The following is a 12,455-nucleotide window of genomic DNA, read 5'->3' on the forward strand; positions in this document are numbered from 1 at the left end:
ATGCAAGAGATGATAATGTAGGCTCTAGGGTTTGGATTTAATGGACAAAGGATTAACCCCACACTTGCTTGAGTTTTTTGATGATGTAGATCAGTGAGTTTGTATTGGAAACCCTCACCATCAGATTCTCCCCATCGAGTTGATTCTAGTGGTATGTGGAGCGTCTCATGGACCTTCACGGTTTGAGAGGTAAGCTCAATCAAAATTCGTAACCCCAATTCTTGGTCTAAACCCTGAAGGGTTGCTGATGTGGCAGCGTTAATTTGGCTCTGGCAAATGAAGCAAATTGACATGGCATCCTTTTATTTGGAAAAGTCATGAGGTCTTATTATAATTAATTAAATATCTTGTTAAGGGCACCTAAATTCGACTTTTTGTATCTTGGGTTTTGGCATAATAATTTGAATTTTAAAAATTCAAATTTCCTCCTAAAGGCAACGACCTAATGAATTGACTCCAACCCAAAATATAAATTTAAATTTAATTCCCTCCTTTTTGTTTAAAGTTGGCTCCTCTAATGCCCCTTTCATCACTATATAAAGAGACACTCGCTAGCTCTTTTGATATGCATCGAACACTATTCAAAATATTTGTTTTGCTTGCAGCCAGGGAGAATTTAATCAAACATAGTCCATTTCATTTCTGGGAATTGGTATTTTGGTATTTTGGTGTTAGGGTTTCGTTTTGCTCTTGAAGGTCGCAACCCTTTCCAGGGCATCAATTTCTAAGCATGATTGTGAGGCTTTGAAGAACTAGCCACAATTCTATCTATAAGCCTAGAACAATGACATAAATATATTAGGCATGTAGTCTCAATAACCTTCATTTCTGCAAACAAACTATGATTATTTTTGCAGACTAATTAAGGACTAAATCCACACCGAAATCTTTCTCAGATCTATGGAGTAGATGGGAAATAATCGTGCGGCCAAGAAAGGAGTTTGGGCTTGTAATTTTTGTTAGGATTTCAAATTATTTTGCAAGTATCTAAGCCAATGCAAAAATCTCATGCTACTATTCAAAGTCATGGAAACCTAAAGAAGAAATGCAACGAAGTATGTGTTAGGTTTTGCAGTGGCTCATCGAAGATTTGTGATTGCAGCTTCATAACTTCATCATCATGCGGCCTAGATCATACATCTGTGCACAAGGGTTCCACATACTGATTTGTTGAGGATCCCAGTTTTATTACTTCAAATCTCAAGAGGAGACACTAAGGAAGAATTCTATCCAAGCGAAATTCAAAATGCCTTCCTCACAAAGATTTCGCACCAAGCCCTAGGGGAGCCTCCCTATCCTTAAAGGGGAAGAAAGAAAGTGAATTTTATGGAGAAAAATTTAACAATGACCACCAAGGGACAAGACTAGTCCCTAGACCATTAGGAGGTTGGAGTCATGGGAACTTTGATTTGATCAAATCATCCTTTAAGGAGGCCTAAAGAGGAAGCCCTAACTACCCCTTTCAAGCATTTACCCTCTTCAATGAAGTTATTTGATTTTCATGGATTAAATGCAATTAGTATCCACTAGGAACATTCTTTTCACATTATCAATGAGCAACACATGCAAAAATTTCTCAATAACTAGGGCACAAAATTTCATCAAGAGACAATATTCCATGCACTAGACATAGAGAAAATTAGAAATACATCATTAAAAAGTACTTACAAGATAATGTCAAGTATATCCATCCATCAACAAGACATTAAAGGCTCCAAGAAAGATAGTGAAAGTATCCAAACATCAAAATTCATCCATAAAATATCCAAATGCTTCTCCAAATTGCAAGTTCGAAAATCTCTAATGAGGTTTCAAAAATCCCAAGTGTGAAGATTTAGGATGAGACTAGGTCTCACCTATTTACACAAGTATTATGAGTTCAAATTACAAAAGGCAAAGCTCCTTTACATGCCTAATGTGCTAAGTAACCCAACCACGGTTACAAGCCAACCATGACAGCTTCAAAATTAAATTAAATCTCCCTCCTAAGACCACGCAAGGCTGACATCATGCATGCGTGGAGGCCTAGAGGGGCAGCGTTGAGGCCTCTTGTGATAGAAATGTGGAAGGGGGCCTCAAAAATCATAATAAAGAAGACGATATCCTCCTCGTGCTGCAAAACATCTCCACACCCCTATTTGGGTTTTGTGGGCTCCAAATGGGTCTCATGGGTCTCCAAATGGCTAAAAATCAAGTCGTTGCTCCATCAATGAGAGCTAGAAGATGACACATGCCCTCCCATGTCTTCCTAGGGAAGGCATAGCCTCCTCTGGACCTTGGATGAACTGCCAAGTGTCAAGTGCAATGTGTAGTCGGTTAGGGCATCCTGGTCCAAGTGCATCGTCATCTCGAATAACTGGAGCACAAACAAGCGAATGGTGTTGCTGAAGAAGCCCATGGTGTGGCAATCAATGCTCTACATGAATGGAGGTCCATGACTCTCAACGCTCACCCTACAAATGCCATTGTGATCCTCTAGAGGGATTCAATCCCATATAGGGAGGCCAAGTCCAAGATGAAAACCCACCTACAACTTTGCATAAAATCCAATGCCTCTCCTCACCTTCCAATACAATGACTCATTAGCGCAATTTAGTGAATAAGCTCGTTAATCAAGGGCAAAAGTGAGAGTTTCATAATGGGTTTCCCTGCCAAATTTGGGGTTTTGAACATGTATTAATGTTGCCTTCCTAGGTATGAATAGTTAATGAAGGGCCCTATTAGGTGGTTTCAACCTTTAAGGGAATGACAGATCCAAGGCACATCCTTCAAATGGCAAGTGTCATGTCAAATAATGATGGAACAGAGTGGGGTCAAAGGGAAGGCTCCAAGCCACATGCCATGGCACAAGGGTAACTATGATGGGGGAGGCCCACACCTTGGGTATATGAATGTAGGAGGGAGCAATCATGATACATGAGTTGCCCTGGCCTTTGTTTTCCCAACCTTCTCCATACGTCTTTTGCCTTTTATTGATTTTTCTTTATTTTACTGCTCAAGGCTCCAAGGGATGAAAGCAAGATGTGTAAGATATGGCAATGATTACCCCCTTAAGGTGGGGCAGTTCATCGCCCACGAGGGGTTGGGAAATTCATGGGTTCCTTAATGATGCAAGGGACACATATAGGGGCCCTAGGAACCAGGGTGATGGCCATAATGATAGGGGCTAGAGCTCATGTTTGGCTTTTGCCCACGTGCTAAAGTTTATTGTCTCGACCATCTTTTGCATTTTGTGGTACATTTCCTGTTGTATGTGGCCCTCTTATGCTTTTAAGTTTTATCTTTTTTTTAAGCTGCATCACCCTTCGAGGCATCGTTCCAAGCCCGGCCCAAGTTGTGGACAAAGGGAAGGGGATATTGACACCTTGTGGACCTAATGGATAAATGTCGACCCAGATAGGGAGAATGTGAAAAGGGCTCATAATGAGTGGAGGGGAGTGAAATATATGGTATCGGGAAGTGGGACCATGCAACCAAAATCAAGGTTTCCCATGTAATGCCCTTCCTAAAGCCAATAGTCAATAAAGGAGATCCTACGGGACTAGGATTCAGGATTAACCCCCCAGTTAAGGTAAGGGAGAATGTGAAAAGGGCTCATAATGAGCGGAGGGGATTGAGATATATGGTATCAGGAAGATGGACCATGCAACCAAAATCAAGGTTTCCCATGCAATGCCCTTTCTAGAGCCAATAGTTAATAAAGAAGATTCCACGGGACTAGGATTCAGGATTTACCCCCCTAGTTAAGGTAAGGGAACACGAGTACAATCAAAACCCTTCCTTCTTCCAAGTCTCCCAGTAATCGATGCCAAAGTGTGCCCAAAAGAACAAGCATCAACACCCAATTACATAATGAAAAATCACACCTTTAGGATTGGATGGCCCACCTTCAAACATACAATCATGACAAATGAGTGAGGGCATACAATCGTTGGCTCAGGTGACAGAGAAAAGCAGCACATCAAAGCTATCAGGTGGTTGTTGGATGTCGGCTGAAAACAAATCTAGGAGAAGATCTCTCCTATTGGGTCACCCACTGGTGGTGGGTAACAGTGCCTAACCATTCTGACCAATTGGAAATACATAAACAACTTACTCTTTTTAGTATGGCAGCAGGTATCTTTGGAAAAACTTTGCAAAGATGGCAAGAGATGTGGATCAACCAAGTAAGAAATTCCAATTTGTTTTTCTTTTAAAGTTCAACTGTTTACAAATTTAGAATTCAAACACTTTGTAAATACTTGTAGATAAGTAATGAAATGAACTAAGTTACTAATTAATTATTAATGTTTTTTTCTTTGCAGCACATTGGTGGGAGTCATTTGGCGGCCAATGTCCTCAATTGCAAAAGTTTGCAGTTGGTGTCCTCAACCAAACTTGTAGTGCTTCAAGTTGTGAGCGCAATTGGTTTGTTTTTAGCGCATACACACGAAGAAGAGAAATCGTTTGGAACAAAAACGGTTAAATGATCTTGTCTTCGTGCAATACAACCTTCGACTAAGGCACAACCAATTGATGAACAAAAGACCTGATCTAGATCCCATTGTGTTGGACGATATTGATCCAACATCAAAATGGGTGGAGGAGACTGAAGCAGCTGAGTTTGATCCTGATTTTGATATTGACATGGAGTTAGGGGGGTTGATCCCAATGCAAATCTAGTAGTGCCATTGGAACCAGAACTAGTAGTCAAATCAAGCAAAGGCAAACAACCAATGGAAGGCACTAGTCGTGCAGCTCGACCAACTCGTGCTTCCATTAGGTCTAGTTTTATTGCTACTGGTGCTACTACTGAGGTTGTAAATGAGGCTGAGACATCCTCAGACTTTGATCCAAATGATGTTTATGTAGCTCCTATTGATTATCCCATGTCTAGTAGTGGTGATGAGTTTGATCATGATGAGGAATGATCATGTTGATCACTAATATGTACTTGTAGACTTGTAGTCTTGTAGTAGGCCAATGGCCCCATAGCTTGTAGCATTGTTTTTGGACTTTATAGGCCATTTAGAGCCTCATTGCTTATGTATTTTGTTGATGATATGTATTGCACTCGGTGCCATTTTGATATATCCACCTTTACATGGTATATAGATGAGCAAACTTTACATATTTTTTCTCAATTGATTTAGAATCATGGTTTTAAATCTTAAAAATAGTTTTTTCATTTAAAATTAATTATTTCATGTATTTTTTTTAAATTGCTTCATTGAGATCTTACCAATCTCGGTTTGACCGGTTCCAGTTTGAAAACTATGGTCCACATGGCCTGAGTTGTCTTCTTTCCGAAAAGGTGAGGTATGATATGATCCTTGACTCCTTCAAGGATTATTCTTTTGGCCTATGTCCTTGTTATGTTGGGCCAGTTGTTGGGGATCCAATGGCGCAGTTGGTGGACTCTCCACAAATTCTCAAACTCCCTGCTTCTCCAATACTATACCAATCCTCTCCTTCCAAGAACAGAAATTCAAGGCCCCATCAAAGTGGTCCTCAAATCTCAGACCCAGGTATGCCATGCTCTAACTCGAACTGCTCAAAAACACCCTTGCACAAGCTTGCTAGAGAAAACACCTACGCACTTGATTTCACAGGAAAAGAAAACACTCTTGTGGAAACTGCGCACCCTGCACTGTAATTGTCACTCGCTTCTGAGGAAAATATACTGTTTTTTGGTCTTCAATCAGTCTGTAGCTCTGATACCATGTTAGTTTTCTAATACCCCGTAGCTAATTTGAACAGTATTCTGAGATGCAAGAACTAGAAACTGAACTGCGAAATTGACTGATAAATTATACTGAGCAATCTAACAAATTTGCAACGAAAAATAAATTCATAGACACAAGCATACAATTAACAAAACAGCAGAAATACCAAGGAAACCCCAACTAGGGAAAACCTACTAATTTGTGTTTTTATTGATCTGCTCAGAAAAAATCTCAATAATTAATTACAAATCACTTGAGAAAATTTCCCTTCTTACTCTTTGTTCCTCTCTCTTGCACAGCTATACCAACTGCACACGCTGAACTTCCTCCTTGTGCAAGCTATCTCAGCCTCCTTAAGTGATGCACTCTCCCTAACCTCACACACTGATCTTGAACTATTTTCCTAAGCTCAAAACACAAATTCTCTCTAGTGCATAATCATATGATTCACCAAGTTTGTGCTCATCTCTTTATAGGATTGAATTGCTCTTCAACTCAAGTGAACTGGCTCCTTGAACCCAAGTCGAACTGCCTCACTGAACTCAAGTCTAACTGACATCTAGAACTCAAGCAAACTGGCCTTTTGAACTCGAGCCAAACTTCCTCACTGAACTGAAGTCGAACTGAGATAAAATATCCATGCATGTTCAGTTTGAATTAGAGAATTTTCCTAAGTCAACACTAAGAGAAAGTAAGACTACGCCTTAGCTTCACATGCAGGTTCTTCTACCAAATATAGTGCACTAAATAATTTAGCATAACCCTTTCATCTCTAACTTCAATTAACACATCTGACTTTGGAGAGTGGGTGTCTTCGCAGGAATTTGTTAATGCAATGAAATTTGATGATTATTCTACCTTCGTAGTCATTGTTTGTTGGGAGACACCATAATTGAACCTCATTGTAAACTATTTTAATTGGAATAGAGGTGGTATCATTATTAAGAAACCAAGTTTGATTGCTAATATATAGCACAACTACACAAGGGTCGAGAATATCAAACATTTCAATGTATTTTAAACTTTATCCTAATAATTACAACACCAACAAAGTTGAAGACTACAATTTATAACAATTCTTCGACATTATAGATTCATGACATGGACTGAATAGTAAAAATCAATAACACAGTAACTGAAACCCCTAGGTGGATTGAGAACTAAGTAATTCATACAATGAAGAACAGCCTATGGCATTGTAGACCATCAACTCATCTCTGCATAATGCACCTCCAAAGTGATTTAATTAAAAAAATTATCTAGTAACACCTAGAATACCCAGTGTGACTTTACTCAATCACACAATATAATAGCATCATAGAAATTTCCAGGAAACCATAGTGTATGAAAGTAATGTTATGGCATGTAATAATCAATAATCAAGTAATTCTGCAATAGTCAAGTATGTGACACTGAAACATTTCAAATTTAACAAATGCCAAGAATAAGGCCCATGGTTGTACCAAAGTTTTCATCCACCTACAAAATTTGTAATGACAATCTCTGGTCTTGCTAAGATAGTTCTCTAACTTGTCCAGTGTTATATTAAAAAAACATACTAGTGTATAAAAGTAATGGCATAAAAAGTAATAATAGCTACTCAAGTTCTACTGCAATATTTCAGTACACAACAATGAATCGCTTCAACATTAGCAAATGCTAACAATAAGGCCCATGGAAATGCTAACAATAAGGCCCATGGAGACTTGTAGCAAATTTTTCATCTATCACCCACTTTCTATCAACATTCCCTAGCTTTGCTAATATGTGTACTAAAATTCAATATACTCAATGAACACACATGATAGAAATGAAAATAGCATGATTAAATATATATTTCATATCATCTTCTTCAATTTTGATTTTGAGAAATTATCACTATAAATACGTATATAATTGTAGATGTAGAAGAAGGGTAACTACGATATTCACTACCATGCCATATATGCAATTAATAAATAAAAACACAGATATATGCAATTAATAACTAATAACAACAAATAAAAGCACAAATAGTATGGCGATCTTGTGTGTTTAAAAACGTATAAAGGATGATACCTTTATTATTCATCTTATTTTCAATTCTAGGTGGACGAATTAACATTTAATGAATGAGTGATGGGAACATTGAATTATTTTGCATACAAATCATGGAGTTAAATGGAAGGGCAAAAGCAATGTTGCGATAATCGCAATTGGGATTAAATCAGCGAGGGTCCGAAAAAGGAAAACAATCATAAAAATCAGGGTAAAATCGGTAAAATCGGTAAAAATCGGCCAAAAAAAAAAATCAAGATTTTTTGGGAAAAAATCGTGATCGCTGATGGCCAATTTAATCATTTCAGGCAAAAATTTGCGATTTTTTCAAAAAAATGCGATTAAATCGCTATGTTCGCAACCAGTGTAGATAATATCGGCGAAATATCGCCGAATAGCATAAATATCGTGATATTTTCAGTGAGCCGAAATATCGCCGAGAAAATATCGCGATATTTTAGGCTCCTAAAAATATCACAATATTTCCGAGATATCGGCGATATATCCGTAAAATATCGCGCAACAATAGAAAATATCGCCGGGCGTGTTTTGCCGCGGCTAGAAAAAAGAAAACTTGGTTTTTTTTCTTCATTTTTGTTTCTAAGTGTTGGAGAAGGAAGGAGAAGAGTTTTGTGGTGGTTGTCAAGGAGGGTTTGAGGATCAAACAACGATTATCACCACCAACTAAGATTTTTTTGTGGATCAAAGATTGAAGAATAGTGAGACAAACTTCATTTCTTCCATTAACAGGTATGTTCTTAAAAACCCCTATGTCAATGATTTTTTCATAGATTTAGGGTTATGCTTGCTTGCCTCTTTGCCTCCCAACAATTTGTTTCTTTGTTTTTTTCCATTTGCTATGATTTTCATGCCCATGAACCAATGAAAGGGTTTTCTCCATATTTGGACAGCAAGCTTCATTTTTTTTTTCAACTTTTTTATGCACCCTCTTATTGCCATTTTTCATTCACATTGCAAAATGCAAATAATGTAGTAATTTTTTTTTAATGAGGTGGTTATTACTTAGAGTTATTATTTTTTCATTTTGTGTTGGGGGGTTTAATGCCAATTTTTTGTTTTTTGTGCCCTAGGTTTGAATTAGTTCACTACAAATGTCAAATATGCCAAAAGCCTTGGACCCATTTTGGGAGTATGGGGAGGCTGTTGGTGGGGCAAATCAGGCATATATATCATGCAACTTGTGTGGGACCAAGATGTCAGGAGGGGTTACACGATTGAAATACCATCTGGCTAGACTCTCTGCATATGATGCAGATGTAATGCCTTGTATGGTTTCTAGTGCAGAGGTTACACAAAAAGCTCGTGAAGCAATTGCTGAACAAGACAGAAAGAAAGCTACTAGGGAGAGGCCAATGGTCTCAGATAGATAGCTACTAGTTTTATTTGTTTTGCAACTTTTGCTACATATAAGTTTATAACTCATGATGATGAAATACTTTTAAAGTTTTATATATGTGAACTTATTTTGTTTGAGTCCTTGATTGGACAATTATCATTATCAGGGATCAGCAGGATATGTGATGTTATTTTGTTTGAGTCCTTGATTGGGCAATTATCAGGGATCAGCAGGATTTGGTATCGCCTTTGAAGTTTGATGTATCATTTCTATTTGACATCATATATATCAGTGCCTTCTTCATATTTATGTGCCAATGTGTTTAGTTCATGTTGTTATTGCTTTATATGTTTAGAAATCTGAAAAAAATGAATATATTATGCATTTTTTATGCTTGTCGATATTTGCCGATATTTTTGCCGATATTGCCGATAAGATATTTTCTGGACCCTTGCCGATATTTTGCCGATACCGATATTTTCAACACTGTTCGCAACACTTCACAAAAGGAACATAGATTTTTTTTATAATATTAATTGTGGTTTGATGTACAAGAGTACCTTAAATGAGGAGTTTACAGTCTAGAGGAAAAGAAGCCTTAGAGTAATGACGGAAGGGACATTCAATTTTCTTTTATAATATTAATTGTGGTTTGCTGTATGGGAGTAACCCAGGTTAAAACCTCATACAAGGAGTCTGGAGCTCAGAGGAAAAGAACCCAATGTTGGGTGCACTGAGTCTTCAAGTTATACCATATGCAGAGCCACGAAAATATGAAGAAATGAATGTGGCACCACGGGAGGAAAAACACGGTAGGCGGACTCGAGAGAGAGAAAATGCAGATCTACAAGTGCTCGTCTCTGGGTCTTTTTAATATTTTAATTATTTATCAGATGGGTCAAAATCAGACAAATTTAATGCTGCATTAGTTCAAGTTCCATTTGTTTTGGAATTTGTCTTTAAAATTTGCCAAACACAAACAAGTTTAATCAATTTTCTTTAAAATTCAACGAATTTTGAATTTTTTGCTTCAAGTTTGCCGAATCCAGGGACTTTGAATTCAACTTTACTGATTTACAGGTGATCATTTTAAGTCAATTACATTCCACTATGATCAATCATTATTATTTGATATGATATCAGCACACCTGATGAGTTAGGTCGATCCTGTGCATTGTGATCTCTTTCTGTCAAACTTTCTTCCTCAAAACGCTCACGAGCCTCTAGCAAGATACTAAGGTATTTGTACAGGTTGCTTTGTATCATCAGCTTAATATTTTGCAGCTCTTCCTCTGAAAGTATGTCACCCTTGTATATATTTCTTGCCTGTAAGGTCACATTAAAAGAAGTTAACATAAACAATATATGTAGATGTGTTTAAAGTTCAAAAATGGAGGGAATTTAAAAAGAAATATTTCGAAATTAGACAACTACAAAGTCAAATGTTGGTAACCTCATCGTGAACAGGAGTTAAGATTCAAGAACACCAAGAAAATACGAGAAAGACATGAATACTTGAAAATTTATACAAACTGCCTTGAAAGTAGCATGGAGTGCTACATGGATAATACCCTATGCATCCCTTGGCATCCCACTTAATATAAATTAGAAATTTATATTAAATGACTTCATGATATTTTAAAATACTGAATGTAAAAGATGAACGTTCATCCCACAAAGAGTCTATCCAAAAGTAATTGTGTCGAACCAGAAAGATGTGATAGACACATCCTTGATCACACATATGAGCATATAGATTATCAGAGTTCCTGATATTAGCATAACGTGATGTGAACTATGAACCGTTCATTTGAATGGCAACTTGACAGTAAAATTCATTTTCTGTCAAAAGCCCAGATAAATTAGTAAATTACTAAAAAGATGAAACATTTCAGTACATCCTATGGAAGGACAAGGTGACAGCAAAACAATAAAAAGATGGTTCTGTTGACAAATAAAAACAAAAAGGACTGCAAATTTTAAATGAAGTGAAAAAATATTTAGAAAGGCACAAACTCCAGTTTAATAAAAGTGTGAAGTTTTTGTGCCGATGTTTATTAAGTTTGATGAACAGATTATATACTAATCCCTAGACTTCATGATCTTGAGGTTTTTCTTTGCAATGGTATCTCCTTATGGAAAAATCATATCAATACTGTTGTTACTACTGCCTGACAAGCTTTCAGCTCCAATTAGGATTAATTATCAACAGCATAGTAGCATACTGGATGGTCTTGCAGCATTCTTGCACATTGTAGATATATTTCACTAATATTTAAGCCGACATTAGATATGATACGGCAAGAAAGTTAAATGGTGTAGCCATATACAAAATTATAATATAATCCATAGATTTCCATTAACCCATCTATAATTTATTTTAAATAAAATTATCCATAGGTTTCAACTACATGAGCAGATCGACAATCAAACCATAGCAAAAGATTCTCACGAGAAGTGCCAGTTACCTGCTTAAAAATGGTACTAGTACCAGATCCTTGATATCCAAGCAATAAAAGCTTTTGAACTTTCTTTGGCTCTAGGTATTCAGGAAGCAATCTGTTTGACTGATTATTCACATCTGCTGCTCCACCAATAAAATCTCCACGAGGTGTAGGCAATGATAGTATAGTGCATAAAAGCCGCGTTGTTGCCTGTCTAGCAAAGGTCAGAAGACAGTTACCATCTATGCTATAAAACAGGTCAAGACTCCTTTCAACACCCAAATGAATGCAAAGTGAAAAATGGAAAAATCAATAAAATCCTTAGGAAGTCACAACTACCTTGCCCCACATATTTCCTTTAACGGTGTTGTGACCTTCCTCTTTATATGTCTAGCAAAAGTCAAAAGATAGTAAGCATCTATACTATAAAACAGGTCAAGAATCCTGACAACACGCAAATGAAAGCAAGCTCAAAACAGAAAGATCGATAAAATCCTCAGAAAGTCACAACTACCTTGCCCCATATATTTCCTCTAATGATATTATGACCTTCCTCTTGATATGAACCATCTGCATTAAGCCAAAAGTGCGATTCACCTGCACACTGCACACCTGTCATCTGCAATACAAATGTTAATGAGTTTTAATCAAACTAAAAGTAGAGATGTCTATGTGCCTTTCTTCTCCAAACAGAAACATTTCACACATACTTGAAGGGAAAGTTTACACATCCCAGCAATCAGGTGAAAGATTGATCTCAGTCATGACTTAAATCTTTGCAAAGTAATGACAAGAGATATTTCAGCTGAGAAAAAAGGTGGATATAGCAGCTAGTTGAAGTTTGCTATTGCAGTTTGCCTATATTTTCTTCGACATTTTTTGCACCTAAAACTGCGTATCCTACATTACTAT

General features: G+C 37.1%; 1 protein-coding gene across 4 annotated transcripts in view; it reads right to left on the bottom strand.

Annotated features, from left to right (window-relative positions):
• Positions 1–12,455, bottom strand: part of LOC149261811 (extra-large guanine nucleotide-binding protein 3-like) — an 88,347-nt gene that overhangs the window by 72,115 nt on the left and 3,777 nt on the right. For 2 of the 4 annotated variants that reach the window (XM_089422799.1, XM_089422797.1), the window contains exons 3-6: positions 12,058–12,162; positions 11,883–11,933; positions 11,568–11,753; positions 10,248–10,425 (exon numbers count right to left, since the gene is read on the bottom strand). In XM_089422799.1, the coding sequence (XP_089278925.1) occupies positions 10,248–10,425; positions 11,568–11,753; positions 11,883–11,933; positions 12,058–12,162 (520 nt within the window). The remainder of the gene's footprint in view (positions 1–10,247; positions 10,426–11,567; positions 11,754–11,882; positions 11,934–12,057; positions 12,163–12,455) is intronic. The other 2 variants (XM_089422808.1, XM_089422804.1) reach the window with 1 other exon arrangement.

Source organism: Pinus tabuliformis, chromosome 6 (assembly GCF_031772625.1).
Source record: "Pinus tabuliformis cultivar Carrire ecotype Pingquan chromosome 6, CPIR1, whole genome shotgun sequence".
NCBI classification, from domain to species: Eukaryota; Viridiplantae; Streptophyta; class Pinopsida; order Pinales; family Pinaceae; genus Pinus; species Pinus tabuliformis.